Raw genomic sequence first — 19,314 nt, forward strand, 5'->3', positions numbered from 1 at the left:
CAGACACGGAGACACTTCTCTTACTGGAGAACTGACTTGTGAGACAAGAAAAGGACTAGATTAATGTCTTTTAAAGCCAGAGAGGACCATCCAGCTAGGCAAGCTCCTGTTTCACATAGATTGTACCTTTTACCTCAGGGATTTCTGTATCAAGCCCATTCTTGCAGTTGATTTAAAGAGCAGCTTTTAAAAGGCTACTTCAGTGTTCGCTTTAAAACTTGGTCAGTGGTGGTCCATAGAAAGAAGTTGGATTTTAAAAAGAAATCCATGGTTTTGGGGAGGAATCAAAGCATGGTTCACCTTGTTTTCCAGATCCAGGATGAGCCATCCAAAGCAGGATGTGCTGGAAAGCTGAAAGGACCATCAGAGAAATTGGTTTTGTTACTCCAAACTGCTAGAACACAATTAGAATTCTTTTGCTGCTGCTTTGATTACTTGCTGATTACCTGAAAAGGGACCATCTTTAAAGCCACTCTAGAAACTTCATGTACATCCTAAAAGAATATTCTAAGGAAGAAGTAAGAGAAGCTAGTGAAAGGTATTAGCTGAGATGTGGAAGTTCCAAAGGTTCCTGTAGCCTAGCAACAGGTTGTAGAAATGTATAAAACTGGAACAGGAATACAGCCTGAAAAAACAGCTTCAAGCTATGTGATCATCCCACTGCAATGGCAGGTTTGAAGCAAATTTTTACATTTTTGTCTTCAAAGTGATTGATTTAAGTGGCTGAAGCTAAATGCTACAGTTTGAGCATCAACATTCAACAGTGTTACTTTATTGACAGTAGAGTTGGTGTTGGCAACACATGGCAACCCCAGTTCAAATCAGCAAGAGTTGTGTGTGAGCAATTTAAATCCTATATAGATGTGTGTGTTTGTGTGTATAAACACACATATACATATGTAAGTAAGTACATGCATATATGTTCTTTGATATTCACTGTTTAATGGTCTAGAACACGGCCTGAAGGAAGCCAGTGCAGCCTCCTGTAGATGCAGCCCCACCTGTACATAGGGCTGTTTATGTAGTGTATAGGGTTGTTCTGGGACTGAGCAGGAGCCTTCTGGGTATTTCTCTCCTTGCTGGAAAGCTGTTCCAGCACATCCCACCCCTGACTACTGGGAAACATGTTACACAAAGCCAAAAATGCTTCAATGGTATGTGATAAATCTGGGTTGCAGCATTGGAGTTCACCTGGACCTGGTTAATGTGGCAGTGTCAGCCTCTGCCTGCAGTCATGCAGCTTTTACACATGCCATGAATTTGGACTCTGCACTTAGACTGTTTGCATATACACATATTTACATGTATAAAAATACAGATGGGGAGTTATAAATCTGGAGAGAGAGTAAAAGCCTGCTGGTGTGTTCTTCATTCCTCAGGATGGGATCCTTAGTAAGGCAGGATGTGCCATGTGTGTGCTCTGTCATAACTGAGGCTGAACAGAGATCAATTGAGTTGCCCCAACAGAGGCATGCAGTGTTGTTTGGGCTGCCCCACGGCATCCCTCCTGACTCCAGCTGCTGCTCCAGGAGGCCATGGGTCCCTGTGGATCTGGTGTCACTGCCAGTGCAGCCGGAGGGCCCAGATGCCCTCAGGTGTCTGCAGTGGCACTCAGCCCGTGCTGCACAGTTGGGTGGGCAGTTAATCAAGGTCTAAACCACACAGGAAAATCTATGTCCAAGCCACAGCAAAGTATCTTATAACCCACAGTGCAAAGAATGGTCCCTTGATTTAACAAAAAGGGCTGTGTGTTTTAGGAAGTGGTAACTGTGGGCTGGGAACCCCTCGCTGACCCTGTACATGTGCCAGGTCAGGTGTTCCTTTCACCTCTACAGCTCTCCTGGTGTTCTCTGTTGCAGGGCACGGAGATAATAACTGGAGAGGCAGGACAGGGGAACTACTTCAGGATGCACTTCAGCAGGTACAAGATGGTGGATGGCATCACCTGCTTTTCCAAGGAACCCTTCCCTGTCTCCAACTACCTGTGCTTGTACGGACAGCACGAGCGGCTGCTGAACGACCTGTTCTACCGCTGGAGGGCCGGGCAGATCACAGACCTGTACAGGTGAGGGAAACTCTGCCTCGTGCAGGAAACCTTAGTATGATTTGTCTTCTGGATGTTTTCCTGTGGAACAAGAGGTAGATGAAGAGATTTAAAAACATTTTCCATTATTTATCAAAATTATCAGTAGTAGTGCAAGTCCTGAAGACGTTCCTGGAAAGAGCTGTGTGCCTGATTTGTTGAGAGGAGGAGCAATGGTTTACTTGACCATCTTTCATCTGAAAGAGCATTTTGGTGTCTTTACCACTGTTGTTTAGAATATTTGGCAGGCTTAATCATTCAGCTGAACCTGAACAGTCCTTTATTACTGTAGATTCGTGTTCAGAAGTCACTTTTTAAAAGTATTTTTATCACGTTAAATCAAATTTTTAAGCCAGAGATTTCCAGGGAGATTTTAGATTGCTCCTGGTGATAGCCACACTCAATAACTTGACTGCTTTTATCTGGTGATAAACCCTAAAGTTTATCCTTTAGACCTTGTGCTCTGTGGAAGGGAGTTACTGTAACTTAATGTTAGAGCTGGAGACTGTGTCAGGACTCTTTTTGGTGGCAGCACTGCAGCAGTGAGACAGCTCTGGCAGAGTTTGAGGTGCCTTAGCAAGCACAGGGCAGTGCCTGTGCCTGGAGGCAGGTATTCCCAGGCAGGTCTCCCAAGGGAGACTGAAGAGCCTGGCTAGTTCTAGCCAAGGGCTGTGTGCTGTCTCCTCCAGAGAGGAGAATTTTTCGTTGCTTTGATTTTTGTTTTAAGAAATCCTTCACAAATGGTGCTTGGGAATGTAAACTGTCACACATGGAGAAGTGAAGTACTGCCTTACATCAGCTGGGAAGGGACAGAAAGCCAAGCTCAGGAACCAAATGGTCAGTTTTTATCATGATACAAAGCTGATAGTGGTGCCTGAAAAGTCTCCAGATCTGACTTTGTTATATTTATAACTGGAAGAAAGGCACAAATGGTAGCAAAATTTTCAGATTCAACATTGTTATTTAGGTAAAAGTTTGCTGTAAAGGATGTGCTGTGGTCCTGGAGAGGCTTGGGAATTGTTGCTGGCATAGGGCTTGATTTTGATTTATAACAAATGTTGGGTTTGTTTTACAAAAGAGGAATGGACACAGCAAACATGAAGTTCCCCTGAACAGCACATGGCCAGTAGGAGGACCTGAAGGAGGGTGACACAAGTGTGTGAGATATTTTCTTTCCTTGTCACGGCTGATGCTGATCAGCTCATACATTTGGAGCATTGGAAGGAACTCACTCAGGTTGTGGCAAGGTACCAGTAGTCCTTTTTCTGGCATTGCAATGTGCATGTGCAGCTGTGAGCTCATCTGTTGTGTGAAGCAGACACTGAGGCCGTGGTTGTTTGCCCAGATGTGGTTACAGTGTCTCTTGTTAGATGTACCAGCAAGTTTCACACCAGTAGCAACATCCGGAGGAATAAATCATCTTGCTTTGGGATTTCTGCCTGCAGCACAGGTAGCAGTATTTTCCTAACCTTGACCAAACTAGCATATTTTCCCTTTCTCTCCCTTGCTGCACATTGGGCACATAGCCCAGCCTGAGGACCTCAGTGCAGCTCACTCACCTGCTTCCCTGACAACTGCACTCAGGTTTGGAAGAGAAGAGATGTGAACTTTATGAACACACAGCTTCTTTCTTCTTCAGAGAAATAAGAATGGGTTAGCCTTCCTTGTGCTCGTGATCCTGGTGGGATCACACACAGGGCACAAGCTGATCAGGGGATTACAAAGTAAGGTCAAGTTCTAAACATCCACAGAGACTGTAAAAATCTCAGGAGTGGTGAAGATCCCAGTGATGATCTGTTAATAGGATGTCGGACCAAGCAGCACTGTAAGAGTGAGTGGAGCAGCTTTACCTGATGGCAGCACATACACTCACTGGAGAGTCACTTGCTCCTGTAAGACTGGGGGTGTCTTCCCTGCTCTGTGCTCACCAGGCCCTGAGCTGTGCATGGTTGGGGTCCTCTCACACCCCCTGCCACAGGCCCTGGGACCTGCGAGGCTGGTGCTCTGCCCAGGGTCACTGGTGTGCTGCCCAGAGGGACACCGTGTAGCAGGACCTCATCACATCTCTTGAGCTCTCCTTAATTAGTCATGATGAACTAATTTTGGACTTGTCTTTTACAGCCTTTAGACAGGGATGTTGTTTGGGACCTTTTGCCTCTTTATTTTATCTCACCTCTTATTAGCATGTGGCAAAATTCCTGAATTACAGTTGCCAGGTTTTTCTTATCTGGTTATTTTATTGCCTCCCGTGGTTTTTAGTCTTCTTTATACCTTATCTTTAGATAGGTTTGTTCCTTCTCTTCTTGCTCTTTGGTCATGTGTATGAAATCCCATATGTTGCTCCTCAGCAATGAACATATGCTGCTCTTTAATCACCTCGCTCATGTGGTTCTTGTGGTGCTCTCACACACGCGTTCCTGCTCATCCCAGGCTTGGTGTTCCTGTTGCACATGTCCATCCTGTGAGGAGGGTACATTCTCCAGCAGGTGTAGCAGGTGGGAGACCGAAAAGCAAAGGGAACCCTTTGCAGGCAGCCAAGGCAGAGGGCAAGGACAGATGAGAAAAGGGAGAGGAGGAAGCAAATTGCTCCTGAAAGCAGCAAATTCCTGTGCTGCTCTCAGGAGGGGGTAGAGCAGCAGAAGAAGGCTGGCAATACAATGTACTCTCATAATACATCACATCTACAATACATATACATCTGCACATTGCAGTGCACCATACAATGTACATATATATGTGTGCAGTGTACAGTAGACAGTGTTAGAACTGAGCCAGGACAAGACTGGTTATTAGAAAACTGATACACTGAAAAACAGTTTAGCAGCTCTTGTGAGATGAAGATTGTCTTGAGACTCTTATGTGGATAAAAAGTGGTGCCTGGTTGACTTTTGGTGAGGAGCAGGAAAATGCATTTACTAGTTTCTATGTGTGTGATCAAAAAAAACCCAACTGTTTTGGGCACCATTCACATGGTCTGTGAGGCCCCTGCATGAGCACAAACCTGAGGTTAGGACTGAATTTCTCTTTGGCTTTGAAAAAAATGCTTTTAAACTAGTACATGTTACATCTTCTAGCAAGATGTGAAGGGCCCTTAGTGAAAAGAATGTAGACTGTGAAAATGTTGTGATTTGTTAGTTAAGCTTGTAAACTTGATGGTTTGAAGCATCCGTTCTTTATGCCTCCCTTCTTTATGCCCCAGTTTTGTGGAGGGCCTTCCTGTGAGGCAAGAAAGTGCAGTGTTTTAATCTTTTGGTCTGTATTTAGATTTCCCAGCATGGCATCTCATTCCAGAAATGGACACAGAGGAACAGCTGTCACCTGGGAGCTAATTTATTTCTGTGTAGCATGCAAATTATCTTTTAAATAATTAGAGACTGCACCTAGCAGTGAATTTCCTCACTGATTTGTGTTTGGTATAAGAGCTGAAAGTTAACCCCCTGGTACTGGATTTCCTGACCAGACTGTGCCAGTGCCATTCTCAAATTAGCATTAACAACAGGCCCTGGAGATCCAGCAAACCTGACAAAGTCTCCCCTTCTGGCTGTGTGCCTGGAGCCAGGGCTAACGGCAATAATGAGAGAAATAACATTTCCTTTGGTCTGCAGAAAAGTTCCGTTGATTTTGGTATGCCTTTAATGGGAATAAAAGCTGCAGGACTTGACCCACAACCAGAGGAAAGATTGGTCCCTGCTCTGCCTCCTCCCCTCAGTCCCTGGGCTCTGGAGGAGGTGAAGCAGGGCAGTGGACATACAGCGCCCAGGGCTCCACTGGTCCTGCTACCCCAGCCCAGTTTCACGGGGGGAAAGGAAACCATAGCCCCTGGATATGCCAGATGTGCCCCCAGTCACACTGTGAGTGATGTGTGTGTTCCACCTGCTGCCCTTTCAGACTTTAGGTTCATACATGTCTCAGCCTCACAAGCAGGATCAGGAAAAGCCAGCATGGAATCAGCTGTCCCTGGGCTGCACAGTGCACCAACACATGGGCCAGTGTAAGCTTTCCTGGGTCAGACACTCCCACTCTGTTACACTGTGTTCACAGCTCATCAAAAGCCTCAAATGCTTTGGAATTGATTTATTTATTTTTTTCATGGAAACAATGCTTCCAGCTCTCATAGTTAAACCAGCCAACACTGTATCTCATGGGTCGAAATAGTTTTAAATTTTCTTTTCCTTTCTCCTCCTTCAGCAGACAGGCACTGTGGGCGTTTTTAAAGGAGGTCTTGGTGCAGCTCTCAACTGCCCAGTTGATATAACTGCTCCTCAGAAGGCCTTAGCTGTGATCCCAGTGGTACAGACATTAATATAGTAACAACAGGTATTGGTCTCTCTCAAAAATAATTGCCTGTGGCTGAGCTTCTGCAGCTGTATTTGGGCCTGATTCTCACAGGTGTCAGGTGTTCCAGCATCATTCAGAGGCACCTCGGGGTGGGCTCAGTTCAACACTTGGCTAGACCTGGGTTTAAGAGGCCACGCTTTTGTTTCTACCTGTGCAAACAAGAGCTGAGGAAATGGGCTGTGGAGCCAGAAGATGACCACGTGTGGTCAGACAGCTGTCTCTTCCAACTGCCCCACAGTGGCATGCACTGCATCCCTCTGGATGTTTTACAGGATGCCAAGGTCTGCTGGGCAGGTTGCAGGGTCTTGGACAGGCAGTATTTACTGACCAGAAAAGTCTCATCTTCATGTGTCCTTGGGCTACAAGAAAAAGGCCCCATTGTCCTAGTGATGGTCTCCCTTCCATGTGCCTCGTGCCAGGCAGTGGGTGTTCTCCCTCCACCTGGGCCTGCAGCCAGTATGGTCCTGAGCAGAGAGGCCTTACAGTGCAGTTATGCCATGCCAGGGCAGGAAAAATCATAGGAACCAAAGGCACAGTATCCAAAACCTGAGGATTTTTGTATACAAACCTTTTGTCACCCGTGAGATGAGCAGCATTACTCCCTAGATTTGGAATCCACTTCAGGAAGGAGTTTCTGTAATTTTTATTTATTTCCCATCAGCCTGTATCTCAAAAAGGCTGAACTGGAATTTGAGGCCCCAAGAACAAGGCTGTTTCTCACGGGGAAGACTTATCCTGAAGGAAAAAGAAAGAAAATTCCAGTAGTTTAATCTGAAGTATAGCACTGTATGCCATGATCCTTCCCTCCCTCACTGACTGGAAAGCCTTTGGATTGTTTCCATTGCCCTAGCAGCAGATAAAAGAGGGATGAGGAGAGAAGTCTGAAACATGTTTTTTTCTTTTTAAGCTTGCAGATTTGTTACTGGTCATCAGTCCTCTGCACTGCTCCTCAGAGGAGGAGGTAACCAGCCAGTGACCCCCTTTTGTGTTCTCCCGAGGCAAAGGCAGCTGCAAGGCAGTTGCCAAGTTATGGAACGTGTCCACAGAGCAGTGGAATCTCCCTCTGCTGCATCTTAAGTACAAAACAGATAATTAGAGGGGTCTCATGATACTTGGCAACCAAATGGATGCTCACTGGCATCATGCCTTTAATATGAGGTAGAAGTGGTTCATGTAGGCTTCATTTGGCATTAACAAAAAGCAAATCTTACGTAATGCATAAAAATCTGACCCACTAGTTTCTAAAATACTTAAGGAGCTTATTTCACAAATGAGGTGTGAGTGGCTTTTACTTAGGAGTTTGTAATGCTGTATTAATGAGCTTGTTGTCAGCTATGACCTACAGAAGGTGATGGTTGCATCTCAGTCATGTGGCAGTGACAGTGATGCTGATGTGAGGGACCACCCGGCACAGGGCAGTGAGGGTGGCACAGGAGGGAAGGTGTGAAGAAGGGTCCTGTCAGAGGTGCCATCGTGCCAGTCACTTTCTGAAAGGTGCCCTCTGAAAGGCTGTGTTGCTCAGCCCTCCCCTTCTGTTTCCTGCCATACCTGTGCACCGAGCTTGCTCTCCGGGTGGTGCTGTTGGCTGGTCAGCAGCATCCTGCTGGGATTTAACCCTGGGTGAAGCAGCTGCTGGACTGAGAGTGCTGAGTGACCCAGGCGGTGTGAGCAACACCTGAAACAGGGTTCTGAGGGCTCTGCTTGTTCTGCTTGTCCCGTGTGTAGGTTTAGTTCTTAGGAGACATGTGCTTTTAGTCCCTGCACTTACCTCCCTTGGCATCCTGGGGCCTGGATAACAGCACTGGATGTTTCCTTGGCTGCTCTCCTCAAACCCTGACTCTTACTCTTGTGTTGTGTTTTGCATATTGGCTGTACAAGCTAAATGCTCAAAAACATTTTGAGCTTCATGAACAGTATTCACTTATTTTGAAGTAACCATTTAGCTTTTTCCACTGAAGTTCAATTCTCACATCCTGATGCTGCTTACATTAGGCTGAAGGTGATTTATTAAGCAGTGTCATTCAATGAGACTGTAAGCAGAAACTCCACACTGGACTGACTGTTTATTGACCCAATGCTAATAAATCTCACAATATAACAAATAAATCAAGAAAAAGAACATAATTCGATGGTTTTGGCATTATTGTTAAAAGGACTAGGTAAAGAGTTAAATCTGTTACTTATAGGCTGGATAATCAGTGATTATTTAAACATGAAATGCATGCTGCATAGAAAAGCTGGTTTTAACCCAGACTTTCCAAAATGAGGAGTGCTTGTTCATTAAGAGAAACATTAGAATGCCCTGCTGCTGTCTGGAGTCTGCTGGATCCCACACCATTAGCACACTGGGCTTACATTTAAGGCATTCCACCTTAGGCTTCTGTTCGTGGTGCAGACGGTGAGATGTTTTTTCTGCAGGGATGAAAAAGACTGGAAAGGAACTGTGGCAGGTAGTGAGCATGGCTGAGAGAGACTAGTGCTGCTCTGTACACTCTGCAGCCTAATTAGAGGGGAATGCATGTGCTTTTTAGGAAGAGAGAGACAGGACTGGAAAGAAGAACACGTGAAGGGATATCAAAGCCCCGCCGGCTTTCTCGCTCCCGAATTAACCACTAACCCCACAGTGCCCTGGTACAGCTGTACTCACAGACCCAATCAATACCAATGGCTGGAGACAGATATTAATGGAGTTCTAAAGGAGCAGCTAACTTGCTGATGAAAGGCCATGTTACTAAGAAACCCCACGGCCAAGTTAGTAAGTGAAAGCTCATCAGCTGAACACTACCACATTAATTTGCAGTCAAACCTTGCTGATTCATCCTAGCAATTATGCAAACCATTATGAATGATTAAATTCTGAATCCATAAACAGTTGCAGAAAAGCAATCATACTGCTGCACACAGCCTATCTGATGATTTCATACGTCAGGTTTAATTTCCTTTTAATTGTTTTCCATAATGCATTACACGTGGAATAGTACTATGTGAGAAAGTGCAGTAAGCCTGATGTCAGGGTCAGTCACAAAGTGCTCAGGGAGAGTGCAGACAGCAATGCTTCTGTGTCAGCTTTAAAGAGCACAGAGTTTAGAAAGCTTAAAGAGCAGTTCAGTGGGAATCACCTACACCATAACTGCTATGATCTGGTGAATAACCTAAACTTTACCAAAGGCCGGTGCTGAAATAACGGAGAGTCTCTCCTGAGGATACAGAACAGGAAAGGGCTGCAGCATCTCAGTGCCAGGATCTGCCTCTGGGTGCTCTAATGTAACATTCCCAGGATATTAAAAAGGCAGCAAGCAGCACTGGTTTATCAGTCGGGATGGATCACCAGCGCTGGCGAAGGGAAGGTGCTGGCAAGTGATGCACAGTGTCACCCCCTGACGTCAGCAGGTCCCTGCAGCAGCCCCAGGGAGCTCTGGGGCTGTGCCAGGGGAGCAGGATCGTCCTCAGCAAGGTCTGGAATCCATGGCCATTTTTCTGGAGCAAGAATTGCGAGAGCAGTTGCCTGCCCTGCACTCTGGTTTGCCATTGCAGCTCCAGAAAAGAGGGGGTTGTGAATCACAGCTTCTAACCCAGTCATCTTCCAAAGAGAAGACGCTGTGGGTTCTGTGCAAAGTGGTAAAGAAGCACAGGCTTCGTTTCCAGGATTTCCTTCGAGCCTGTGAATTCCTGAGCAGATTCACTTTGTGAAACTGCCCAGTGCAGTCAGTCACAGATTTGTTGTCCATAAGACTGTTTACCAGGAGTGAGTAAAGCACCTGGGCAAACAGGTGTTCAGGGAGCAGAACTGCAGAGCAAAGAGCTGAAGGTCCTTCTTGCTACAACCAGGGCTGTTGGTTCAACACCTGCTTGGCTGTTCAGCAGTTGTAGGCAAACATTAGGAAGTTGCAGGCCAGGGGACATGTTATGCCCTTTGTGCTGAAGAACAATACTCTCAGGTGGTGCTCTAGGGGATTTTACACAAATTGGTCCTGCTTTTTACCTATGTAAACCTACGTAAAGCTGTCTTTCAAAATTATTGGTCAGATGATATTGGCAGGAAGTGCTCAATGGTTTTATTTATATTTTCCTTAAACTAACACTTGATGATTCCTGGTCTGGCTATCCAAAATATATCTGGAAATATTCTGTACCTTTTACTGGAATCACTGTATCTTTGTAATTAAGAGTCTCAAAAACATCCATATGTTGTCTCCAAAACAATGCATCTTAGGTGCTTGTGTTGGAGAAAAGACTTTTGCTGATCTGCAAGCTGTGGTTGGGAAGTATTGTCAATATTACCTGGAAATTAAAATTGTGCTGCATCCCATCCCTCTACAGTACTTTACTCTCCCTGCTCCTGGGAAGTGGAATTCCCTGCTCTGTGTAGGCACTCCTGGCATAATTGTGTTCCACTTGAGCCTGTGTCAGGTGAACAGCTTCCATTTCCTCTGTGCTTGTCCTCCTGGGTTGGTTCCTGGGGTCTGTGTAGCAGCAGCTTCTCTGCCTGACTGGGCCCTGCAACCGGGGAGCTTTTGCCATCGTGTGCCAAAGGCACCACCGAGGGACTGCTTCCATAATCCACCAAAGCCATTCAAGATTAGGGGACCCAAATGTGCTAGGGAATAACTTTGTGTGTCCTGAGGTCTGAGGATTTGAGAATGGACAGTGTCTTCCAGATGTAACTGGTACAGCCTGGAGAACTCTGCATTTTGAGCATTACATTTTCTCTCAAAAAAAGAAATTTAAACCCAGGAAAATGGACATCTAGCTTGAAAATTCCCCATGTTGTACAAAGTGTTGGAAGCTCCAGAGAGGAAAGGAGACTCTCCACTCCTTACAGATTAACAGGAGCTTAAATTGATCAATGACTCTGCTTATATTGGCTACTAAAAAGCCATGTGTGCTGAGGGCACTGCAGTGACCAGAGAGACACTGGGCTTAAGGGCATGGAGGGCAGGGCACTGGTGCCTCGTGGCCAGCTTTGGGAGGAAACAAATGGGATTTCAAGAGATCTGCATTAAGGATTGTTTAGAGACATTTAATGAGGGTTGCAAACAGATCCAACCCACTTCATGGGCTGTCTGAGTCTCTGAACTTGCCCTGAGTGTATGTGTGTTGGAAGAGTGGGGGTAGCAGGGATGTGAGGAGTTGAATTTGGGTTTGTTGTTTCCATAAAAGCTCTGAGTAGCAGAAGAACAGCCAGAGGCACAGCATCCTCCACATATGTAATCAAGGACACACCAGTCTGCAGAGGGATTTTTCAAAGGCACCATCACAAGGTGCCACCTGCCCTTTGAGTCTTGGGAGATGCCACCTCATCCTGGTCTCGCTGCAGGGAGAAGCAGCAACGTGTGCCCCTGCTCAGGGGTCAGTGTCAGTCCAGAGCTGAGCAGCTCTCTCACAGAGCTGGTCCTCTTCCTCTGCCAGGCCTTCCCTGTCACAGGGTTGTAAATTATTTTAAAATAACTGCAATTACTGATCTTCTTTTTGTACTTTATACCTTGCTTTTTGTTTTGTTCCTGTACAAACCAAGTGTGTTATTCTGGAGGTTTTTCCTTCAGTTTTTGAGACTTTCTGACTTTGCACCTTGCTGCTGGTGGTATATCCTGTGCCAGCAAACCTGACAGTCAGCAGGGCAGTGTCAGGTCCTCGCTGGCAGGACGTAGAACCAGCTTCCACAGGAGTGGCTTCTCCAAATGTGGTGTGTTCCTGCAAATGACAGGGAGAGTAACTATAGGCAGCTCTTGGATGGACAGCCACATGTACACACACTCCATTTTTGCTTGCCAGCAGTGCCCAGCCCTGTCCACTTTATTTATATCTTTTGCAAGGGGAAGGATTCTATGCCTTTTTTACAGGACACCACAAAATATTTCCTTCCTCCTTGCCTCTCATCTAATGTAGGCTACACCTCACCAGTGAGGCAGATCAGACTTTAAATATTGTTTGTCAATGAGAGGCAAGACCAGCTCCTTAGCAACGAGAAGGATGTCACTCATTGTCTTCTGGAGGAACCAGTTCCATCCCTCTCTGTCAGAGACACCTTCCTGCCATCGCTGCCATCGCTGGCAAGGCTTCCAGCAGGGCTCCCTGCTCGGAGGGGACCAAGTTTGCACACCCGTTATGCCCCTGGCACCATTGTCATCTTGTACACGTTTAGCCTGATGGCTCTGGCAGGTTATGAAAGACTGAAGGGTGCAAACACATGTGGCAGATGCCGTTCTCATGCAGCGGAGGAGCCTCTGAGCCCCTGTTGGGAGCCTGCCAGCTCCATCTCGCACACTGAAGAGCATTATACTTCAGAGCCTTCCCCAGCTCGCCCTGAGGGACTGCTGCTGAAGTGGTAATAAAATTCAGAATGAAAGTCAACTTGTTGGTTTGGATTCAAATGGGTGTTTTCATTATTAAACTTCCTTTTAGCAGCCATATGTGGAGCTGCTCTCTCAAAAACACCATGTGCCCCCTGAGAAAGGTGATTTGAACTGAAAAGATAAATAGATGAAAGCACAGAGCCGGCAAAGAAAGCAAATTGTTTCTGTGAGGTGAATCTCCAAATTGCTCTTGGAGGGTACAGTTCTTCAGGTTAAGGGAAATGAAGGGAGATGAGAGTAAATGTTGGGCACCGGGAGCTCCTTCTGGCAGCCTGTCTAGAAAACATGGACAAGGCATTCTCTGTTCCCTAAAAAAGGGCATTTTATTTGCATTAAATATTCCAAACTGAGCAGTGAATTTCAGGTATTGAGCTCCAAATCTGTGAATATTGACAGGAACAGTTAAACTCATGGTTATGAATGGAACTGGTAATGGTAGCAGGAATACATAGCACCCCTGAAACATTAATAAAAAGCATTTAATGCAACACCTCAGTGAGACAGGTGAGCACCTTAACTGAGGTAAGGCTGTTGGAAGATATGCCTCAGTTGAAAGAGGAAATCAACTCCTCAGAGTTACAATTAAAATTAAGATACCAGCTTGAAGACAAAACATTTGGCTAGTGGAACGTGGCTTTTAGCAGGGCATATCAGTAAAAATAGTGTCTTTAATTACCTTAATGTATTCTTGTATAATACTCCCCTTTCTCCTTGCTATCTGATATCAACAGTGAGTTAAAGGTTTGTGTTGGGTGGGGGTTTTCTTCTGAAATTAAAGGGGGTTTAAATATTTGAGGGATATTGCGTTCTTGTCTAGGTCTCTGCACACATTTCAGGTGTGCAGTTACTGAAATAAAGATCTGTAAAGCTGAGCTCATCCTTTCTAACCTGCATATCCGAATGAGCCAGTGGTAACTCCTGGGCTGGGCAGCACTTGTGTTTGGAATAGTGTCCATAAATATTTATAGTGTGAAAACGCCTATGGGAGAGAGCCCTGCTGTGCTGGAGGCCGTGCAGATTCCGAGGGGCAGCCCCAGCCAGCCTGGCACACAGAGAGGAAGGGGGTGCAGGGACAGAGAGGGGCTGAGCATGTGAAAAACCAGCCAAGCTGTGCCAGACACACAGAGCCTTGTTAATGGCACAGGAGAGCTGAGGTGTAGTTCAGAGCAGGAGGGGAAAATCCTGCCCCTGGATGGGGAGGAAATAAAATCCACAGAGAGGGAACTGCACGTTAGTTCTCTGTAGACAGAATTATTGAACTCGTGTAGCACCGTTTAAGTTGCCTTATCCAGATGTTCTTTTAGAGACCACACAGCTGGACCAGACAAGAGCATTTGTGTGCTCCTGGGGCAGTGGCAGGGCCCTGCTGCCATTCCAGAGGCACAAGTGTTGGGCACAGGCTTGCATATGTCCTCTCCCAACTTCCTGGGTGACCCTGGTGACATCTGTTTGGTCATTACAGGGATGAGCGTGGGGCACCTCCTGACTGCAGCGAGCATTAACAAGAATTACACACGTGTAAAAATTATCTTTCGTTATAAAGGGAAATAAATCACAGCTTTGTAGTCTGGCTGCCTCTGGTTATATTTACAGCCATGTGGTTCTGCATGGAGCCATGTCCTCTGCATCCTTTTCCTCCTTTTTCATGGAAGAATGCTCTCGTAAATGCTGTCACTGAAAGAAAAAGTTACAAGAGCTTCCTCCTAGAATCCGTTCAATTTAGCTTCATCACAGTAGCGCAAAGAACATATTGCAGCGCTGTGGTGGCCTGTTTTTCTGGCTTTTATTAATCCAGAAACCTTAATGATGAACAACATTTGTGTCATTGTCTACACAAATTTAATTTGTTTATGCAGCAGTTCAGTTAATCCTGCAATCTGCTTTTCTCAAATGAGGACAGATAATGGAGACACCGTTCTTTACAGGTCTTCAGGCTTTTAAATTCTGATAAAATCAGGATTCTTCACTGGGTCTTGCCACAGCTCTGAATTAAGCCACTTTAAATGTAATTACTGAAGCTGGCTGTACATCAGGAACATCCATTAAAAGAATTGATTGACCATGCTGTTACAGGAGGCGTTTTATGAACAAACGATCATGATGGGTCCAGAACTGTAATTTATAAAGGCAAAAAAGCAGGTAAATACTTTATTAGTGGTTAATGAGAGGTTCACAAGATAACTAAATTTCTTCTTTTTTCCCCAGCTACTTCAGGGAACCTTGGTCCATGGCCATCTATCACGATCGGTTTATTGATCTCCAGAAGGAGCTGCGCCAAATCCTGATGTCGGAACAGGTAAGAAAAACGACCGCCGAGTGCATTTTATTATTTAGGCAATTTGTTAGTGTTGTTCATTTCGGTTTCTTCTCCCATCTTTCTCCTGAAGCTTTATGTTTCTGTTTAGCTCTCTCCTCTGGGAAGCCTGAGCAGACCGTGTACCTCACGGAGGGGGGTCACCAAGTACAGCACATGGTTCAGTTTTGTTGTTTGGGCATATTCTCAAATCTGCCAGTAGAACTTGAAGTCGCTTTGTTTTCCTTCACAGCGTTTTTGCATTATACCTGCAATTTAGTACAACTACACAGCAGAATGTGGAGGCTGGCTTGTCTAGCTGTCCCCTTGGGTTTAGTAGTGTTCCCTAACAGGAACTCACTACAGCCCATCCTACACCCGCTTCAGCTGAGCCCGTGGGTAGGTTTTTCGTTGTAACCCAGAGTGAAAGCAACTGGCTTTTTCAGTAGTGTGTGGATGTCCTGAATACGGGTGCAACTGAAACGTTTGCTAATGCTGTTCATAGCTTTGGCATTAGCACCATAGACAGAGGCACAAAGCCTGAGCAGCCTTAACTTTGCCTGCCCAAACTGCAAAGCCACTGCACTCTGTGGCTGTTAATGGCAGGTGTCCAACAGCCCCGGAGCTGCCTCCCCCACCCCCTGAGGAACTTTCTGGCTGGTCCCAAACAGAATTTGAGTTCTCATCTCTATGCCTCCACCTCACTACCTGGGACCAGCCTACCCTCCCCTGCTCGCACTGCCTTTGCCTTTGTTTAACCCCGCACAGTTCCGGGCGGCAGCCGTGGGGTTTAAGTACGTGCTCACAATTTTTAACTGTGCAGAAAAGGAACAGAACCAAGTGTTGATGGAGGCAGAGTGGCAGGAGGAAGGCAGGCTGTGGGGCCTGTGGCTCACCCAAACCGCCGTGCCCGTGCTGCCGTGTCCCAGCTGCAGCCACACGCTCAGCTCTGCCTCCTCCCACAACGGCTCCAGGCAATTTGCTTCCTGTTGTCCTGACCCAGAAAGTGCCTTGGTGCGGTTTAATTTAGATTCTCTTGAAAGACATCTATAAAAGAAAACAAAATGAGGTTCTGTGCAGAATGGGGGGCCTGATGTGAAGTGGGTTTTTTTGCCATCATTCAGTTGCATTTCGCATGCTCTAAGTGTGAACAACTTCGGAGAGAGGGGAATTGGTGCCCTGCAAATTAAGGATTCACTCGCCTTACCGTGTTCTTGTGGTAGCGGTCCTGACACACACAGTCCCCCTGCACAGACTGGAAGCAGTTCTGTGAGTCAGGATTGCTCACGTGGATGTAAGGTGATGGTATCCGCATCTGAATGCAAATTAGAGGGGTTGGATTTTTATTTGGATTTTTTTATGGTAATTTTAACTATATTTACTAGATATCACATATATGTGTTTTCATTGGGTGTTCCTTCTGGGCACGTTGCCAGATACAGATTAGGTACCCTGTGCTTATGGAATCTCTCTTAAATGCCTTAGGACTGTATTTCTATATGGAGTAAGAGACTATCTTTGCTTCCTGTTGCTCATATTCCAGTTCACTTTAGCATGCAGAAAAATTACTGATGAAATGTTAAAATGAGGGAAAAACACCCCTTTGAAGATGTTTAAGAACTGTGAACTTAAGTGCACAGGACTCAAGACATTTCTGGTTACAGTTTCCAGAGAAACTGGAAATCAGTGTCATGCAATAGGGGTAACATTTACAGAAACGTTTGCTGGTAGAAGCAATAACTGCATAGAAAAGCCAGTTGCGGCGGGGCCGGGGACTGTGCGTTCAGCCTGTGTAGACACCGTCACCAAGGCCGCCCTCGCTGCGCGGGGCTCTCGCGGGGCCTCTGCCGCAGGGCGTGTTTACCCCTCGGGGATCACAGCCATGTGTTTGTGCCGCCGTGCGCGGCTCCGGCGATGCAAACAGGCAGATGGCAGGGCCGGGGTCTGCACCTCCATCAGCTGTCGGATGCTGCCGCACGCCGAGGGCACACGTGCCGCGCCAGACCTTCCGGAACAGGCGCTTGTCCTCCGTCAGGAGTAATGTCCAGCTTCTCCGGCCGCAGCTGAGGCTGCAGACTGGGTTAAAAGCCACAGTAAATTGGGCACGGGGTAGGGAATTCCTTTGGCTAAACCCCTCGGACAGTCTATGTCCGGGACAGCCGGGGGCTCCGCGCAGGTTCGGTTCCACACAACCCTTACATCTGCATCGTGTCACTTGGGAGGGAGGGATGAACAAACAGCCGAGCACCACCGGCCCCAGGGTGCACTCGGTGCCACCAGTGCGAGCCCCACTCCGTGCTCACTGCCCACTGCGTCCCGGCCCCGACATGTTTTTGGTCCCCGCCGCATCACCGGTGCGTGCCCCGAGTCCGGTTTGGCCTCTGACGGCTCTGTGTTGCAGGTGCCCGAGCAGTCCCCCGCCGCCGAGCACAGCCCCGGCCCGCCTGCCCTGCGGGAGCCCATCCTGCGCTTCCTGCGCCGCCACCGCGCCCACCTGCCCATGTACGCCCCGACCGACACCTACGGACCCCTGCGGACCCGGCCCGCGGCAGGTGAGAGACGGCGGGGGAACGGGGGGTCGGGTGTGCGGGGCACGGCGCTTGGTGTGCAGCCCCAGTGGTGACGGGGCTCTCGGTGTGCAGCCCCAGTGGTGACGGGGCTCTCGGTGTGCAGCCGTGTAGACGAGGGGGCTCTCGGTGTGCAGCCCCAGTGGTGACGGGGCTCTCGGTGTGCAGCCCCGCCGGGGAAGGGGCTCTCGGTGTGCAGCCCCAGTGGTGACGGGGCTCTCGGTGTGCAGCCCCGCCGGGGAAGGGGCTCTCGGTGTGCCGGCGCGGCGGGGGGGCTGTGGCGCGTGCCCGCGGGCCCGCAGCTGTATGCTAATGCTCCGCGGGCCGCCCGCCCGCCCCGCCCCGCCGCACGCCTGTCCCACCGGGCGGGCGGGGCGGCCCCACGACCCCCCCGCCGCCTGGCCAGGCCCGCAGGGGGGGTGTCCGGGGGAGCGGCGGCCCCCGGCGCCCCCCGCCCCCTCCCTTTGTGCGGGAGGGTCGCGCAGCTTTATGCTAATGCCGCGCACAAAGGCGCGCGCGGGGGGGCCCCGCTCGCTCGCGTGCCGCCCGCGTGCCCCGCGCCCCCCACAAAGGGCCCCGCGGGGGGGGCGCCGCACGCACGCGCCCCCGGCCCCGCCGCGGCTCCGCGGCCCCGCCACCTGCGGGACAGCGCCGGGCCCCCCGCGCGTACCCCGCGCGGCCGCGGACAAAGGGCCACGGCAGCGGGGCCGCGGCCCGGGGGTCGCCCCGCGGCGGCTGCACCTGCCGCGGCCGGGCCGGCGGCACCGGCGCCTCGCGGGGCCGGGCGCATCCTCGGGGGCTCCGGGAGTGTTTGCTTCGACACCGACGGCGGCGTGCGGGAGCGCGGGGACCCGCTGCACGGCCCCCGCCGCGCTTCGTACCCAAAGCGCGGCGGGGACCGCGGGCCTCGCGTAACAGGTTCGGGTACCGCCGGTCGGAGCTGCGGTGCTCCCCCCCGACCCCGCAGCAGCGCGGGCTCGTTCCGCTCTCGCAGCTGCCGGGCTCGGCCGGGCGCCGACGGCCCGTTCGTAATTCCTCCCGCTCGCTTAGACCCATCGTTGGGCACCTGCTGCCGCCGATAGGCAGCACCCCCGATGGGCAGCACCCCCGGCGGGCAGCTCCGCTCCCCCTTGTGCCGCCGCCGCCACAAGCGCCGCTTTCGCCGCCCCCTGCGCCGAGCTCCCCGCGCAGGTCCGCCCGCCGGGAGCGGCCGGCGCTCAGTGCCGGGGCGGGCGGTGCAGCGCGGTGCCGTTCCCAGCTGGCAGGCGGGCGGGAGCGCCCCCGGTGCCGCTCCCGGTGGCGGTGCGGGCGCGGGGGGCGGCACACAAAGGCCGCGCGTGCCGGGCGGGCGGCGCGGGGCGGGCGGGGGCGGGGCCGGGCGTGTGCCGGGCCGGGCTCAGGTGCGGCCGCGCCGCCGCCGCCGCCGCTGATTGGCCGGTGCCGCCGCCGCCGGCCCGAACAATGGCCCCGACCCGCTTAAAGGCGGCGGCGGCCGCGCCGCGGGCAGAGCGAGGAGCCTTCGCCGCGGCCGCCGCCGGCCCGGAGCCGGCGCCAAGATGCCCCGGGGCTTCCTGGTGAAGCGCAGCCGGCGGCCCACCCCCGTGTCCTACCGGGTGCGCTGCTGCCGCGAGGCCGCCGCCGGCCCGCCGCTCCCCGCCGGCGCCGCCCCGCCGCCCGCCT

The 19,314-nt window shown here is 49.8% G+C and overlaps 1 protein-coding gene across 5 annotated transcripts in view; it reads left to right on the forward strand.

Moving 5' to 3' along the window:
* The window catches only part of CFAP61 (cilia and flagella associated protein 61), a 96,369-nt gene that overhangs the window by 70,357 nt on the left and 6,698 nt on the right, over positions 1–19,314 (forward strand). For 3 of the 5 annotated variants that reach the window (XM_017837407.1, XM_017837406.1, XM_017837408.1), the window contains 2 exons: positions 1,860–2,065; positions 14,980–15,694. In XM_017837407.1, the coding sequence (XP_017692896.1) occupies positions 1,860–2,065; positions 14,980–15,484 (711 nt within the window). In that variant the 3' untranslated portion in view covers positions 15,485–15,694. Of the gene's footprint in view, positions 1–1,859; positions 2,066–14,979; positions 15,695–17,468; positions 17,796–19,314 lie in introns of those variants that run through there. The other 2 variants (XM_017837410.1, XM_017837409.1) reach the window with 2 other exon arrangements.

The sequence above is a fragment of the Lepidothrix coronata genome, unplaced genomic scaffold (assembly GCF_001604755.1).
Source record: "Lepidothrix coronata isolate B3197 unplaced genomic scaffold, Lepidothrix_coronata-1.0 Scaffold304, whole genome shotgun sequence".
NCBI classification, from domain to species: Eukaryota; Metazoa; Chordata; class Aves; order Passeriformes; family Pipridae; genus Lepidothrix; species Lepidothrix coronata.